The sequence below is a fragment of the Tachypleus tridentatus genome, chromosome 7 (genome assembly GCF_004210375.1).
Source record: "Tachypleus tridentatus isolate NWPU-2018 chromosome 7, ASM421037v1, whole genome shotgun sequence".
Lineage (NCBI taxonomy): Eukaryota > Metazoa > Arthropoda > Merostomata > Xiphosura > Limulidae > Tachypleus > Tachypleus tridentatus.
In genome coordinates, this window is record NC_134831.1 from 57,814,898 (window position 1) to 57,832,773 (window position 17,876).

Consider the following 17,876-nt stretch of genomic DNA (forward strand, 5'->3'; position numbering starts at 1 on the left):
AAATAGATGATATTTGTTTTACAAAAACGTGCAAAAACATTGCTGAAGAAACTCGCATGAGTTATACAAAAGCAGCTAAATAAGAGACAGCAGAAAAATATTATTATTGGTCAGCTACAGTAAGTGTGCTAAAGGCTTCGGAAGGTATGATTGTGATTACCACCTATTAATTGGATAACTGCATCATTTGACCAGGAACATTTATAGATTTCGAACATTACAAACCGTTCAACTTCAGTGAATTAACTTCGGACGTTAGAGTTTCTACCAGGACATTAAATATCATCATCGGTAAAAGTCAGCGGTGTGAGGTCAATCAAACCAGCTAGCTTAAGCGAGGTGTGACAACAACTCATAATTAATTTGCTCGTTGTGGGCCTGGATCGTCGATAAAATATTCAGTTCTAGACCAGATATAAAACTCCTTATTATTTGTAGGTTTGTAAAACTTTGTGTATAAATCATTATTTCTAATAACTTTTAGTAATAACCATTATTATAAATTGTATTTCTATATTAAAATGTAATTGTTTAAAAAAAGAAATTTGCGTGTGTCAATCTTGTTGGCAAATAACATAACGTTGATACATATTAACATTTAATTAACTTCTAAATTCATATTTCCGATTATTTTAAATAGTTATAAGTTAACATTCGTAACATAATAAAGAGGAGACTCATTCGAAATGAATTACAATACATAACAACAGGTACTGCTGTTTTACACAATCCCGTACTAGAAAGTTAATATGAATTTAGTTGATTGAATACAGCCTTTTAGGCTACATAGTGTTTTGAAATTTCGCACAAAGCTACTCGAGGGCTATCTGTGCTAGCCGTCCCTAATTTAGCAGTGTAAGACTAGAGGGAAGGCAGCTAGTCATCACCACCCACCGCCAACTCTTGGGCTACTCTTTTACCAACGAAAAGTGGGATTGACTGTCACATTATAACGCCCCCACGGTTGGGAGGGCGAGCATGTTTGGCGCGACTCGGGCGCGAACCCGCGACCCTCAGATTATGAAGCGCACGCCTTAACGCGCTAGGCCATGCCAGTCCGCTACATAGTGACTCTACATGTTAACTTTATTACACGTGAATCTCTCACACAACAACCGTGTAAATAATTATTTGCTTCTTTGACCAACTATCTTTAAAACATTACGTACATCCAGAGAATAGTACTAAATACGTAGATTTTCGTAACGACAGTATTTACTGAGATTAAACATGTAATCTTGTCAATTAGGTCATGAAAACATCTCGTGTTTTTTGGGGTTTTTCTCTAACTCAGAATGTTTAAAAACTTCTCTTTCAATAACCGTATGTATACAAAATTTCACTGGCATTCTTCTGCTAGAAAATATCGTCTAAATAAGACCACGAAACTTTATAACACTAATTTCAAAAGAAAACACGCTTAGCATGCAATTTACTGTTTTGTGAAATTGCACAAGTGAGAATGGAAACAAGTCAAGGAGACATTTCCACGTATTCATGAAAAACGTGTTGTACAGGAACACCTTGCACAAAGATAACGAGATCAAAAGGAATTTTTTTCGTTTTGCTGTAAACTTACAGTAATTTATCGTTCTAATAGAATGCTATTTGATGTTTAGGCCTACTGTATTGTGGTAGTATTGTTGAAAGTCGTGAATACAAAGGGACCAACAGCTAATATTTCCCATCAATAATAGAGTACAATGAAGTAAAGAAAGCAGTTCACTAACGCACGAGTAAAGGTTTATCCAGACGATTTAAAACTTTTTTTTTTCAGTTATACTTGAAATTATGATAGGATAATGATATAATCGTAAATGTGCATAATCGTTACATGTGTAATTTGGTTTCCTTTTGGACATTCTATAATACAGCAATACCGTATTTTTGACTAAATATAGTTGTTTCCAATAAATTAATGTATTATTTCAGTCAATCGGCAAATTTGATCTTTTCGAAACGCCAGCCAAGGCGTGACGTAATTGGTAATAAGTATCCCTTAAGACAACATTAACCAAAAAATAGGCTTAATTTGTTTTTAATCAATTATATAATTTTATGAAACTCATGTGAAATGATTATACGTATACTGCAAATAGTATAGATGGTGTTAAGTATGCTGCAAAATAGTATAGAATATTTTTATACGTATTAGAGATAGTATAGATTTTATTATATATCAAGGAGTCATTACCAATACCATTCCAAGTTCGTTAGGAACAAATGCGAGTGATTTAGTTAGGAACAAACCATGTTATTTTTGGTGTGTGTTTTTTTAAGTAGTAGAAAGATAGATATAAATGTTTAACATAATTTCCTGCCTTCTCTACAGTAGTAATGACTTTCTGTTTACATAAAGTTTGTACTGAATAATGTATTTACATTAGAGTTACGATACATTTTTCTGGATAGCATAATGACCTATAGTTACGTTTGTTTGGATAGCTTAATGACTTTGTAATTACGTTACATTTGTTATGGATAATTTATTGATGTTATAGTTACGTTTGTTCTGGATAAGATAATTCCTGTTGTGTATGAAAATTATGTTTTAAGAATAATGTTGTTTTTGTTTTGTTTTTTACAGAACAATAAAAACACTTGAAAGATATAAAGAACTTCATAAGGAATAAAACATTATACTTACATGCGGGTGTAAAAATGATTTCACGTTTTCTTTTGTCTATTCGAAGTCCAAATACAAGATTAAGTTACATAAAAGCGCTCGTTTATTCTATTAATACTTTTATTTGTCGAGATTTTAAATCAAAGTAAAAGGAGGTACACAGTTTTGTTGCTGTGCTAGTTAACGTGCTTTGTATTCTCAGTATTATTGGCGGTGCACGTGGCTCTTTTTTTTTTTTCATTTGGCAAAGATTCATGAGTATAAATATACTTGTGAATTTTATTAGAAATAGTTTATTTTTGTATTGCTGCTACTTACTAACTGTATTGGCGTCCTCCTTCCGGTGCTCAAACGAAATTTGCTTGAGTGTCACAAGGTCATCCGTCTCATAACCGAACAGTTGACTCTCTATAGACTCAAAACAGGGCGGCTTTTGAGGAGAGCAATCGTGACTTGTATAAGAAAAAATTAATGGTTAAGAAGTGTATCTAACAGCACTCAGTTATCAAATAGTTTTTCAGCCTAACTCGTTAATAGGAGGCCTTTCGGCGTCGTACAGTCGTGATTAGAAATCGAGCGTTGAAAATGCTGTTCGGATTTAATAAAAATAAAACTGACTAGTGAGTTCCTAGCTGTGGGTGAGGCTCAGTTTTCATTCAGTTTCATGTGTTTTCTATTTGATCTACCAAATCATTTTCGTTTACTCACATAAATGTTGACTTGGGTTTAACACCCTAATACTCAAAATAACATCTTTAAATAATAAAAGGTATGCAAACAGTTAGGTGCATTTAAGAAAATTTTGAAAATAATAGTTTGATAAAAACCAAACTTGAAAAGTGTAGGATATTTTATTATTTCATTTCACAAGAAGCAATTTTAGAAACTTTAACTTTTTTTTATAGGCTCGGCTCGTAATCCGAAGATTACGGATTCGAAACCCAGTCACACCAAACAGGCTCGCCTTTCAGCTGTGGAGGCATTATAATGTGACGGTCAATCCCACTATTCGTTAGTAAAAGAGTAGCCTAAGAGCAGGGCGGTGGGTGGTGATGACTAGTTGCCTTCCCTGTAGTCTTACACTGCTAAATTAGGGACAACTAGTGCAGGTAGCCCTCGAATAGCTTTGCATGAAATTCAAAACAAACCAAACCTTATTTTTATATTTTTATATGTGAAACACTATCATTTCAGTTGGTACTTTCCTTCATTAGTCCATAATACTAATAGAGTAAAACACAAATTATAAGAACCTAATGTACTTTTATCGTAAGAAAAGCTTCTGAGCGACCGTGAATATGAATTCTGGTCGAAAGTGTGAAACACAAAACAAACAACAATACAAAAACAACAACAATGGCTTAATATAGTTTTAATCAATGCATCTGTTCGTACAAAACATGAAAGGCGTACGAAAGTACAGTAAAAATTCGTAGAAAATAGTTTTCTCAATCTCTCCAATGCAGTTAAGTATAAAATATTGTTTGTTATTATTATTACATACACAAAACTAAGTTTATCTGGAGAGTCGCCATTAATAGTTTACTTACATCAAGCGTAGATGGACCGAGCCATGCTACATTATAGTGGGGAGAAAGAACATGCAATATCATAAGTGTGTTAATCAAATGTACAAGACAATAACTTTTTCACATACTGCAAAACTTACCATATATCATAACACAATTAAGTATATATAAATAACATTACAAGATGTCCGAAAATAGGATACGATTGATATAAAATACAAGTATAAACAAACAACTGTGTAATTGTTCTGGGCTAATCCACATTTGCGTTTTCAGTGTTGACTTCTCTGTTGATACTGCTGGTTTGCGTTATACGTTGGCAGTCGCTCGCCAATTTTATAATGTGAGTAAGTGGAGATTTTGAATGTTTAAAATCAAGTCAAAAGTAGGGTATATATTAAAAGTCTAACTAGATTCGGTTCGGTTTAACTTAATAGTCGTGTAACAAAATGAAACCAAAGTGTGTTTTATGAGTAATTTATCTCATCTGGTTAAAACTGCCAGGAGCATAATACCTTTACTCAACGTACTGTGAATTAATGAAATAACATAGTTTTATATGCATTAATTATCTACATATTTATATTACTTTAGTTATTCTTCACTAAATACACGAAACGTTTTAATATTTACGAGTTTGTTTTATTTTAGATCTGAAACTTTTTTATTTTAACTTCCTTTTATTTATGTAACTTATCATATCATGTCTAATAGCAGTTACACTCATACCTTCCGCACAAGTAGTGAGTGGGTGGGATGGGTGGTTTTGGCATTTTATAGCGCAAAGCAACTAGGTTTATCTGCGCCGTACAAGTAGTGAGTTAGTCCTCAATGGCCATATCCTACCTAAATGCACTTAGTTGTGGTAAGCCATACTATTTTTACTACCAGAAAGTTGGTTGTGGTAAGTCATGCCCTTCTTAAAAGCAATAAATTATTTGAGGTAAGTACCCATTGAGTTTTATTATTTGAGGTAAGTACCCATTGAGTTTTATTCAATTCTCCTTAACTTTCATTCGTTTGTTCCAAATCAACAAATTTATATTACTTTTTACCATCTTATATCAAACATTTGTCTTAAGTTTGCATATTTTTATGAAGTAACAAAATGTTATTACAAGTGGCTTACGAACAAGCACTAACGGAGTTCGAGAAATAGAAAAGATGTTTACACGAACCGATCTAGGATTAGTTTTTATACTTAACAATGTAGGTAACTAATACAGTTTCTACTTGCCGACAACGTGTTTGACGGCTACACCTTACACGTTGGTGATATTATCCTAGACTAAAATGAAGTTATTATGTTTTCACTGTAAAATTACAAGGTTATCCTGATGTAGCTTATAGTTCTAACAGAGGACTGTTTTATCTTTAAGGCTACTGTATTAGTACAGAAACTGACAGTAAGTGTTACTTATTTTCCACACATAATAAACAATATTATAAATCATTTTATGAATGAGTGACAAAGAAAGTACTATGTCATTTCGATTTTTTTTTTCAAAATAAATATCCGAACACTTAAATTCCAAGTTAATTTATTAACTCAATAATTGTGAAGTGTTCGAAGCTATATAAAGATGGTTGAAAATAACTTGTCTTCACAGCAACATCAGGTTTTGCCAAGTTGATTATTTCGAACTGAATGTTTATCAAAGAAAAGCAATACGTTCTGACACAACGTATCAGAGCTGGAAAACAAATCGGTCTGTTTGTAAATAAATTATATTATTAAATAAGTACAGTTCTCGAGTCGAATATTTTCCAGATTCTTGAACATTTAAACGTAAAATGTGATTCAACTTCCAACTGACGAAATACATGAATTATTTGCCTTTAAATTGCTATAATCAAAAAGCTTTACTAAAAGTTATATAACTAACTACTTATCATGTGACTTGAAATATCACGTGATTACACATTTTTGAGTAATAAACTGTGATTATATTTTTGAAACTTCTGACATACACACACACACACACGACACTTTTACATTATCACTTTAACAAACAAGCCGACATACGCTTTAGAACACGTTGTTACGAACTACCTATAAAGTTTCCCATTGTTACTTAAGTACGTTCGCTCATAAGTTAAAGAAACGACTGAGGTATAATGAAAATAAACTATGCAGATAAAAACAATACAACACTGTGGAAATGCTATTGGTAACCTGATCTTTTTCCTCACAATTCTCATGGTCTTGGTAACTTTTCAAATAAACTCTAGTATAAGTAAAACTAATTTTTAACATAAAAGAAAATAAAACATTTTATTAATATCACGAGAGCGCTTTAAGTACCGTACACCATGTTTACTATTTAAAATCCTACAAACTGAGGAAACTCCATCTAATTTTACAGCGATGACAAATCCGAAGACGTACTAGCTTCAGTAATCGCCCTTTGGGGCAAAACATTGCTCAAAACTTCCAGAATCTTCGAACTCTAAGCATCTGAACAAGACACCTCTTAAAATAAAATATAAAAATCAACCTTATTATGATTATAGCTAATTAAACATACTTACGTTCTTAAAAATCATTGTTTTGTAATTATATCGCAAAGAATGATATATTATTTTGACAGAACATGAGTGATTACTAGCGCTACAGTGGGCTGTCGTAATTTATAGCTTGGGTCTCGCCAAATGGTAAAGTTACAACTGCATAAAAAATAAATGGGTATTTTTCTTTCAAAAAAATTTTTGTATATCTATTTTTTTCATTTATCTTCAGATTTGAGTTTACGGTAAAAAGTTAAAGTTTTTCATCTCAGTAAAGATAACTCAAATAAATGAAATATGTACTTTTTTTTCGTTGTATAGCCATCCGATTCTTACATGTCCCGCAATGCTGTTGTTAGGACTGTTAGTGGCAAAACACAATCTTGTCCGTCGTATATTCCATAAGTTATTTGAATTATGTCATGAAACACGAGATGTGCTGCGCACACTCATTTTACTGAATTCGCGACTCTTGAATTTTTACACCACTTTCAATGAATATTATCAAACCTTAAATATGTCCTTCCACTTAAGAAAGTGGGACGCGCAGGGATTCATATAATTTGTTCAGAAAGGAATGACAAAAGTCATCACCCATTTAGGAATAATAAAACAAAGTCACAGTCACGAAAAGTACAAAGTCACTAACAATTAATCAATGACGAGATGTTAGTGTCTAGCCAATCGCCATCTAAAATATCAGAAACTTCAGAATAGCCGTAATCAGGAAACTCGAAGTGGGAACTTGAACAGGAGCTGCCAGTCTCCTGAGAAGCGAGATCTGAAAGTTCGGTAATGTTGAGGCTCCTTAATTCTTCTGCCCATGTTGATGGAAGTTGTAGGGCTTCGGTGAGGGCATCTAGGTCGGCCAAACTGTTGTCCACAAGACCAGGTGTACACCCAACGTCGTGAATAGATGCAGGTTTTGTCAGTTCGCCTAAAACTATTTTTTTACCCATCACATCATCATATAGACTGATATTAGCACTTTCGGGAGAAGCAGGCTCATCTTCTGAAGGAGAACCTGGAACTTTACCAGACGATTTAAACTGACTGCTTTGTCGAGGATCTTGTTTAACTGGCCTAAAGCTTTCCTTAAAATTCTTGTCTATTGTGAGCTTTAATTTCAATCTATTGTGGTTCACGTTGCTGAAGACTACTGGGGTTGTAATCAACTGACCATTCTGCTGAATTCGAGGCTGTTTAACTGACTTGGTGCCTTTCTTATCGCACGATAGTTTATGTTTCGTATGAGATTTCTTTCCTGGTTGAACTGTAGTGGACTTCGCCTTTTTTCGGGGCCGATATTTGTAATCTGGATACTCTTGCAAGTGGAGGATCCGAAGCCTTTCGGCCTCTTGAATGAAAGGTTGCCTTTCTTTCTCCGTCAACAGTTTCCAACGTTTCCCTAGTTGCTTGCTAATCTCTGCGTTATGCAGCTCCGGCTGTTGTTCACAAATCTTTCGGCGTTCAATCTGACTCCAAACCATAAACGCATTCATGGGACGTTTAATGTGGTTCGCAGGTTTTTTACATTGAGTTGCATCAGTGTAAGGAGTGCTGGAGTTGGTGTCTACCATCATAGAGCCGAACACAGGCGAGCTTTGATGAAAGTGTGGTTCCTGTTTTCCGGCGCTGCTTGTAAGTTTCTCGGAGGTGTTAGTCGACATCACCGTACTAAGCTGCAGTGACTTGAAGACATGAACACAACTTTTCTCTCTTCTCCTTCAACTTTTTCTTATCGTCTTAAACATCTAATTTCAGTAGTTTTGACTCTCGCATAGTAATGTATGAGCTGAGAAAGAGTCTAAAAAAAAACTACGTTCGTAACTTTCTAGCTCTGCAAACTTTCACACCGAAAACAATTCTAAACTGGAACAAAATGCTGTAGTCCGCTGATTTCAAAGATGCGAAACGATGACGACACACAGAGATTAGCCAATCACGAAATCCGGTAGAGCAGACGCTCCAGTTAGACTGCTGCCTATGAGAACTACTTTCAGTGACTGAATTGAGCGTCTAAAGATTGATATGGATTTTATCGTAGTGGAAACACATCAGATGGCTCAGCTATAAACATCACGATTTATACAAGTACTAAATCAACATAGGTACACATTACAATCATTTTCAATACACACTAAACGTGTCTTCAGTACACTGTCATAACTCGTAATAATTATATAAACGAGGCTCAAGCACATAGAGAATTTATCAGGCTAGGGTAGTATGCAGTATAATCAATCTACCGCATTACAACCTATGAAGTTGGAACCTTTTCTGTAGAAACGAAAATTGAGACCAGACGGAACTCGAACCCACAATGGTACTTTAGATGTTTGAGCTAACAAAGATACAGCGCAGAGTTCAGTCTATAATTGAAATATGAATTCATTTTTGAAAGAACCAAAGACACATTTGTTATGTGTCGTTGAGTTTGTTCATTTTGATTAAAACAACAAATATAATAAATGTTACAAATCGGAAACAAAGGTTTCGATAGTTTCATTTCTAATATTAAAGAAACTGGTTCAAAGTTCAAAGTTTAATATTGAACTATTATTTTGTACATTCCCATGACACACTTTAAGCTTTTTTTATATATGACTAGTCCTAAAGATTTGATTAATTCAGGGTCATTTGATGTTAAATAATACGGTTATGCTCACGTAATACAATTTATATTTTGTTGGTATACGATTAGTCTAAAAGTGTTTCATTAATTAATGTTTTTTTTAATATTAAATAATGCAGCTACGTTCAAAGAGATACACTTTACCTTTCGTTAACGTTGCATTAGCCCAAAAGTATTTGACGAATCAAGTTTATTCAATATTAAACCGTGCAGCTACGCTTACGTTACACAAAGACCCGGCATGGCCAGCTAATTAAGGCACTCGACTCGTAATCCAAGGGTCGCGGGTTCGAATCCCCGTCACACCAAATAGGCTCGCTCTTTCAGCCGTGGGGGCGTTATAATGTGACGGTCAATCTCACTATTCGTTGGTAAAATAGTAGCCCAAGAGTTGGCGATGGATGGTAATGACTAGCTGCCTTCCCTCTAGTCTTACACTGCTAAATTAGGGAGGGTTAGCGTAGACAGCCCTCGTGTAGCTTGGCGCGAAATTCCAAAACAAACAAAAGTTATATACTTTATGTTTTAATGTAATACGATTAGTCCAAAAGTATTTGATCAATTGACCATTATAATAGCAGTGTTATGAACAATCCTTTAAAAACTTTCTAAGTAAATTAACCCATTAATTCTGCATTTCGTCATCAGATATGATTTATTTAAAATTAGTATATCAACTGTTTTTTAGCTTCTGCCCCAGGTTTAGTCCCGATCGACAGTTTTTTTGGGTATATTAAACTTTCACTGGCTGAAACACGAAGTTAAAAAACAGTTCCCATTTCTACATCGGTTTACGTTTATTTATTTATTGTCCAATCGAAGAGCATTTTCCTTTACAAAATGTCAAGTCTGAGGAAGTAGAAGCCATATTAAGTTTCATGCAAAACTGATAATTCATCTATTTTATATAACGTACTATGTGTACGTAATAATTCATCTATTCTACATGGTATATCAACTGTAGGTGGTAATGTATCTATCTATTCTGCATGATATACTATCTGTAAATGACAATTCATCTATTCTATATGATATACTATTTGTACGTAATAATTCATCTATTCTGCATGATAAACTATCTGTAGGTGATAATGCATCTATTATGCATAGTATATCACTTGTAAGTGATAATGTATCTATTTTGCATAATATACTATCTGTAGGTGATAATTCATCTATTCTATATTGTACACCACCTGTAAGTGATAATGTATCCATTCTGCATAATACACTATCTGTAGGTGATAATTCATCTATTCTACATGACACACTATTTGTACGCATGATATAATATCTGTAGGTGATAATTCATCTATCCTATACGGTATATCACCTGTAAGTAATAAAGTATCTATTCTACATGATATACTATCTGTAGGTGATAATTCATCTATTCTATATGGTATATCACCTGCAACTGATAATTAATCTATTCTACGTGATATACTATCTGTAGGTGATGATTCATCTATTCTACATGGTATATTACCTGTAAGTGATAATGTATCTCTGATAATTCATCTATTCTGCATGATATAATATCCGTAGGTGATAGTTCATCTATTCTGTAGGTATATCATCTGTAAGTGATAACGTATCTATTCTGCGTGATATACTATCTCTAAGTGATAATGCATATATTCTACATGGTATATCACCTGCAGTGTAATGTTCCACGCATTATTTGTATAAAAACATTATACTGGCGATCATATCTCCCCCTTCCCCCCTCCCCCAAAAAAGATTCATTCAAGTAAATGTGAATAAACACATACCACATGGAAGTATCAAGTTTCTCATTTTTTTTTGTTTAAATATCTGCATATATATGTCGTTTTTAGGTTGTGTATTTTTTATTATTTAGTAATGCGTTGAAAATCGTAGCTTGTATTGTTACTCGGACTGATGTCTCGATCACGTATTTAGAAAATGTAGTTTGTGTTCTTTCTTCTCCGGGTTTAATAATTACTATTATTACTTCAGTAGTGCATTTCAAAATATGTCTTGTACTGTCAACTGGGCAAGAACCGGGTTTTGTGATTATTTGAATAATTCGTCTAAAATTGGAAGTTTTGATGCATACGAAGTAAGCGGTTAGGTCAGTGGTTCAGGTCCCTAATTTTGAAAAACTGACCAAAATAAAAGTAACCAGACAGCAGTACCCGCTGTCTCAAGGGCTTTTTCCGGCTCTTTGAACCCAAATCGTGCCCTCAGCTGAAAGTGAGAAGTGTGTTCAATGGCCTCGAACTGCAGCCCGACAAGATAACCAGTAGGCTAGTCGCCCCCAAAAGCACCTTTGAAAGCATAGTTTGTATATTGTTACGTGAACTGGTGTCGCACAACTGGTACATTGTTATGTAGACTGGCGTCGTCTAACCAGGATAGTGTTACATGGACTGGCGTCGTTTTTGGGCGTCTTTAGGCGTTGTTTGATTATAGAGCGTTCAAAAGAGTAGCCTGTATACCTTGACTGAGATTTTTAACTCGGTGTGTTCCACAAGCGATAACGCTTGGAGTGAAAGATTACTGCTCGAGAGAAAACAACCAAATAGATATATAAAGTATTCACTTTCAAGGAATCAGTCAATTATAATTTTAATTAGGCATTCGAAACGTATTAAAAGATAACTGAGACTCTGTTATAAATAATTTATAATTTCTATAAAATTACAAAAAATTTTACAAATATATTTCCATAATTAAAACTTGAAACATTTTGTAAAATGTTCCATAAAATGTGTGTCATCAAATTATTTTCGCAATTTTCCGTTATGTGCTTTTCTACAGTGTAGAAATAATAAATAAATGGAAATTTTTGACAAAGTTGCGGATATGTGATGGCGAGAAAGCTCCTTGAGGTAAAAAAATGTATTCTCATTATGGCTGGTATGAGTATTAAAACTTTAGCCGTTTTGAGAATAAGAAGCTGTGGATAGCTGGCTGCAGAAAGCTGACTGGGTAAATTAAAGCCAGGATTAAAGTATAATCGGTAAAACGGACCAATGGAAAGTAGAACACGTGGATAGATCTTGAACTAGTAGTGGTTTAATAAATGATAAATGTTCGGATTGGATACATGATTTAGTAGTTGAATGAAAGTTTTCTCAGTCAAATGGACTAATGACAACAAGAACGAGTGGATAGTTCATGAGCTAGTATTTGGTTGATGAATGTATTAGCAGTTGAATAAAAGAACAAATGGTCAGGTGGAGCAAAGGTTTGGTTTATTTAAATTTTGCGCAAAGCTACACGAGGGCTATCTGCGCTCGCCGTCCCTAATTTAGTTGTGTAAGACCAGAAGGAAAGCAGTTAGTTATCACCACCCACCGCCAACTCTGAGGTTACTCTTTTACAAACGAATAGTGCGATTGCCCGTTACGTTATAACACCCCCACGGCTGAAAGGGCGAGCATGTTTGGTACGACGGGAATTCGAACTTGCGATACTCAGATTTCGAGTAGAACGCCTTAACTAGCTGACCAGGCCAAGCCAAGAACAAAGGAAAGAAGAAAGGTGTTTTTGTTTGTAGTTGACGGTTAGATAAGCTATGAATATATTGATGATTCAAATGATTGATTAAACAAATGAAACAGTAGAATGAAATGAACGGTTACTTCATCAAACGGTCAATGGCTGAGAAACGCTAAACAAATTCGGAAAATTCTAAAGGTAATGAGTGCGTACATATTTCTGTTTAAAATTTTAAAGTTGTTTATCTGTAAATATAAAACATTAATTAATTAGAGCTATCTTATTATTTTCAACTATTTTCGATACTTTTTGAAGCCCGACATGGCCAGTTGGTTGGGCGCTCGGCTCATGGCCTGAGGGTCACGGAATCGAATTCCCGTCACACCAAACATGCTCGCCCTTTCAGCTGTGAAAGCATCATAATGTGACGATCAATCTCACTATTCGTTAGTAATAGAGTAGCCCAAGAGGTGGCAATGGGTGATGATGGCTATCTGCCTTTCCTCTAGTCTTACACTGCTAAATAAGGGACGGCTTGCGAAGATAGCCCTCGTGTAGCTTTGCGCGAAATTCCAAAAACAAACGAACCAACAATCTGTATTTTTAACCATCTTTAGAGTCGTCCACTATGTTACTTTCCGCCTCTTTTACTTTTAACCACTTATACAGTCGGTGAACCATGCTATTCTAGATCTGTTTTATACATTTTCACCAGCTGTTGTTGTTGTTTGGAATTAAGCACAAAGCTACACAATGGGCTATCTGTACTCTGCCCACCTCGGGTATCGAAACCCGGATTTTAGCGTTGTAAGTCCGCAGACATACCGCTGAGCCACTGGGGGCATTTTCACCAACTACACAGCCTATCAATTATGTTTAAATTAGTATAGAAAGGCTAGTAATGAACCATTAATTTATGCAGTATTTTTTAATATTTTTAACAGTGAGAATTTGGCATTTGCTATACTAACTGTTAAAACAACTAAATGCGTTGAAATTATTTTTCAAGCTTTATTTCTGTGTGTTAGTTTTCTTTTTTTTCTTGCTTTTTTGTGTGTTTTTGTCACATATATGGCAAAGGTGCTTAAAAGATTCTGAGCTCGGGCCCATAGGCGCTGAAATTTTCGGCGTTTCAGTATAATATCGATCATAGTTTTCTATTTTTTTTGTTTAAGACACCAACGGGGGATTCGGAGAACTGTCAAATCGAATCAGGGTACGGACCTCGTGTGCCAATGCCTAGCGACGCGTCTAATATTTGGCAAAATTTGGCAGGCTTTAGAAAAGCACTACCACTCCTTTTTCAACGGTAAGGGAGGAAAGAACCGAATACGTTTATTCTAGCCTAAACCTAGATGTACCAGGCTGTGATTTTTTTAAATAACGCAGGTGATGAGCGATCGCCGCGCGTGCCCAACATCTTGATGGCTGAGTAGGGTTTTTCACCCTGCAGCGAATAGAAAGCGTCGTTTTACCAGATTAGTATAGAGAATAATTGGTCCATCTGCTACACTGTTACTCAGGCAAGAGAACCCCAAGTGGCGTTAGCCCTAACTGATATTTTAAAAAATCCCAAAGAAAACGAAGTGCAGAAGGCCTAGTGATATGTATTTATAAAGAAGCTTTCAGAAAACGTAGTGGTAGGATCGGTTATCCTTTCTTGAACTTTGCATTTCTAGTTATTCCAAAAATTCATTAGTGAAAGCAAAGGAAAATATATTGTAATGTGTTAATCACAATATAAATGCTATATTAAACGCCGACGAGGCCTTTCGCCAACAGATATGGCTCATCAGGCCGGTTGGAATACAACAAACAGAGTATAGTTGTAGTTATAGAGCTGTAGATGAAAATGAAGAAAAAATGTTATTTAATAATGTGACCTCAAATAGGCATAATCTCTGTTACATACACTGAATCCGTTTCTTATCTAAAACCTCACGAAAAAGACGAAAGGAATGGCTATATACTCGTAACCTAATTGTAGCGAAAACAGATACCGTATTAGTATCTAACCTTTATCTTTGATGTACTCTTGCGTAATAGCAGTAATAAGTAAATTTGAAGTAAGTATGTTAAACATAACTGAAATTCTATAAACCATATTACATCTTTTTTTTTTCTTTGTAACATGCTTTAAAAGACAATTACACTTGCATCTCAAATTTCACGTCCTTGCTGATGGTTGAAGACCAAAGAAAGTATGGCTTCTGAACCAGCCCTCCTAAATCTGCTTTCATGTTTTACAATAGACAAAAAAAGAAAAAAAGACACATACACGCAAAACGCGAATATTGGAAATCAAACTATTTCCAACTTCAGAGTAATCCAAAAGTTGGTTGCTTTGCGCTTAAATGTTTATTGTGTGTGTATGGCTAAATATTGTATATTACAAATTAGGCTAAAAGACCTCGATAAACGAAATTATGTATTTGCACATTACACATTAAAATCTGTTACACTGTTTCTTTGAGCCATTTTGCTGATTACTAAACAATCAGTTCAAAACTTTAATATTTTTTCCGAATAAATGTAGCTGGAAAAACAATATTACACGATACAAGGACATTTCTTAAGAGACTTGGTATATACGATAAGTAAAATATGTTCTATTAAAATCGTTCCATAGTGGAGTTTCCATAAATTATTTTGTTTTCCTAAATTTCATTGTACCATTTTATAAAGAAGAGAAACAATAAATTAATCATATGTACATTAGGTCGAAGGCATCATTTTGTTCACATGAAATACGTTAGTGGCAAGATAAATTACCTGTAAAAGAAATTTCATGGAACGTTAAATGATCTAAAAATTTGTTTCCAATGCATAACTGTCAATTAAAAGATTAGAAAAATATTAAATCAATACCTTTTTTATTATTAACTCGAAACTAGAACAAAACCCAAACGCGTTTCTAAAATAATCACAGTTACTGGTAACTCAATATACAATTTCAACAGTGACCTAATTTCTTATGAAGAAAAATGTTACATAGAAGGACAAGGCAAAAGATTGAATACTATGTGTCTTAACACTTCTACGAAAAGTGGGGCCTAATAGGCCCCAGAGCAACGTGAAAGGTTATTAATATTAGGCTAATAAATTTGTATTTAAATGAAATTGCCATTTCATTTGATTTCATTTCATTAAATATCATTTAAATTTCATTTAAATACAAAATTATTAGCCTATTATTAATAACCTTTCAAGTTGCTCTGGGGCCTATTAAATTACGTAGGAGTGTTAAAGAGTTTCGTGTTGTGTATGTTAGATTAGGCATCGACTCATAACAGCACAGATGTTTTGATATGAATGTCGTATTTGATACACAGGTTAGGTTAAAGCTATCTTATTTGGAAAACATGTTATCAACATATTTTACAACACTTAAATAGCATGAATAAGAAAGAAACAGGATAAACGTTTTATCCGCGATGATAAATTAAACGTAGATCGATAAATAAGAAAGTATATAATCTATAAATTCAGGAATAAATAATGGTTTTTGTTGTTGTTTTTATTTTACTATTATAGACTGCTTTGAGACTTCAAAGCTTGGAGATTCGTTGCATTTCACTTTTACATTGTTTCCTTAGGTAAGGAGTTATGCTTTTATTATTATAAACATTCTTGTCTTGACTACTGTAATGCCTACGACGGTTTATTTTGAAATAAAGATATTCGTAACATTTATAAATGCTTCTCTTCTATTAGATAACTTAAAAAATTACACATTTTCAATAGTTTGAATAATCTCGTGACTGGATGATCAAGTTTTAGTTCAAAGTAGTAACGAGTCAGAAAAGTAGTTTCAAAAGCTGGGGACCAGCATAACCAGGTGGTTAAGGCACTCGACTCGTACGTAATCCGAGGGTCGCGGGTTCGAATCCCTGTTACTCTAAACATGCTTGATATTTCAGCCGTGAGGGCGTTCGTTATAGTGTGACGGTCAATTCGTTGGTAATTAGAGTAGCCCAAGAGTTAGCGGTTAGTGGTGATGACTACCTGCCTTCCCTCTAGTCTTACACTGATAAACTAGGGACGGCTAGCGCTAATAACCCTCGTGTAGCTTTGCGCGAAATTCAAAACAAACCTAACAGCTCGTGACTGATACTTATATTTTTGCTTCAACTAGAAAAAAAGTTTTTAATCGTGTAAATGCATGTTTTAACTGTTTAGTTACGTCAAGAAATTTCAATATAATGATAGTACCTGATCTCAAACTCTTAGTTTGAGACTCCCTTGATATGAATAAAAAAGTTTGAGGCCTCCCAATCTATAAGTTTAGTATGATGATTGAAAAACAGCTCCGTACTAAAAACAATATCATATCCTTTCAACACACTGTATCATTTAATTAATTCAATATAACTATTATTTGCTTATTGTTTATTTAGAATTGAAACTAATTCAGCAACTTTCATTTCGGTTTATTTTTGCGACACCTCTATAGAAAAAGCTTCATGGTTCCCAGAGAGCCGCGTCTTCCACTTTGGGAAACACTGCTCTCAACCACTCTATATCTGATGTTGCTACACAAGTACAGAAAAAGATATTCATTAAAAGAGAGAACAAAAACTGACACTGTCAGATAAAATTAGTGAATCTGTTGAATTCAATTTAACGGGAAAACGTTGAATTATCTGTGGTTAAATATGATTTTTATTTTTACCGAGCGATAAAAAGTTAAAAACATATGTTCTGAAGCAGTTCGTTAAGGGATTTCACTAACGAATGAACAAAACAACGAAGTAGGTACTTGTGTTATTCTTTTTTATATATTATATTATTCTAGACACATCTAGGCCTTTTACTATAACAGTAAAGTAAATTAAGGTAATGAACAAGGAGCAAACAGTTTTTGTTATCTGTTGCAAATGTATTATAGTATCTTTATTTTTACTAAATCTTATATCTTTGTTCAGAATCGTACTACGAATATATTTATTTTAGTGTATTTCCAAACACAATGTCTTCTTTCAGTGATGCTGTATGATGTAGGGGTACATCAAGTAGCAATCAGAGAAACTTGATCCAGGTTAGTTACGCTTGTAATGACACTCGATATCCTATCGTTTTAACACTCCTCTATTCAGAAACCATTATT

The 17,876-nt window shown here is 34.2% G+C and overlaps 2 protein-coding genes across 3 annotated transcripts in view; both read right to left on the reverse strand.

Annotated features, from left to right (window-relative positions):
- The window catches only part of LOC143258003 (uncharacterized), a 44,596-nt gene that overhangs the window by 10,754 nt on the left and 15,966 nt on the right, over positions 1-17,876 (reverse strand). Inside the window, exon 1 of one of the 2 annotated variants that reach the window (XR_013032085.1) lies at positions 2,648-2,790. The exons of the other annotated variant lie outside the window; for it this stretch is intronic. The gene's annotated coding sequence lies outside the window, so the exon portion shown is untranslated. Of the gene's footprint in view, positions 1-2,647; positions 2,791-17,876 lie in introns of those variants that run through there. 2 annotated transcript variants of the gene reach the window in all.
- Positions 3,984-8,539, reverse strand: LOC143255738 (transcription factor Sox-11-B-like). Its single transcript, XM_076511893.1, has one exon. It carries the CDS (start codon positions 8,331-8,333, stop codon positions 7,308-7,310), a length of 1,026 nt encoding a protein of 341 aa, XP_076368008.1. The 5' UTR covers positions 8,334-8,539; the 3' UTR covers positions 3,984-7,307.

Coding starts and splice junctions, on each gene's coding strand:
- LOC143255738 (XM_076511893.1), bottom strand. CDS start 8,333: ATGTCGACTAACACCTCCGAGAAACTTACAAGCAGCGCCGGAAAACAG.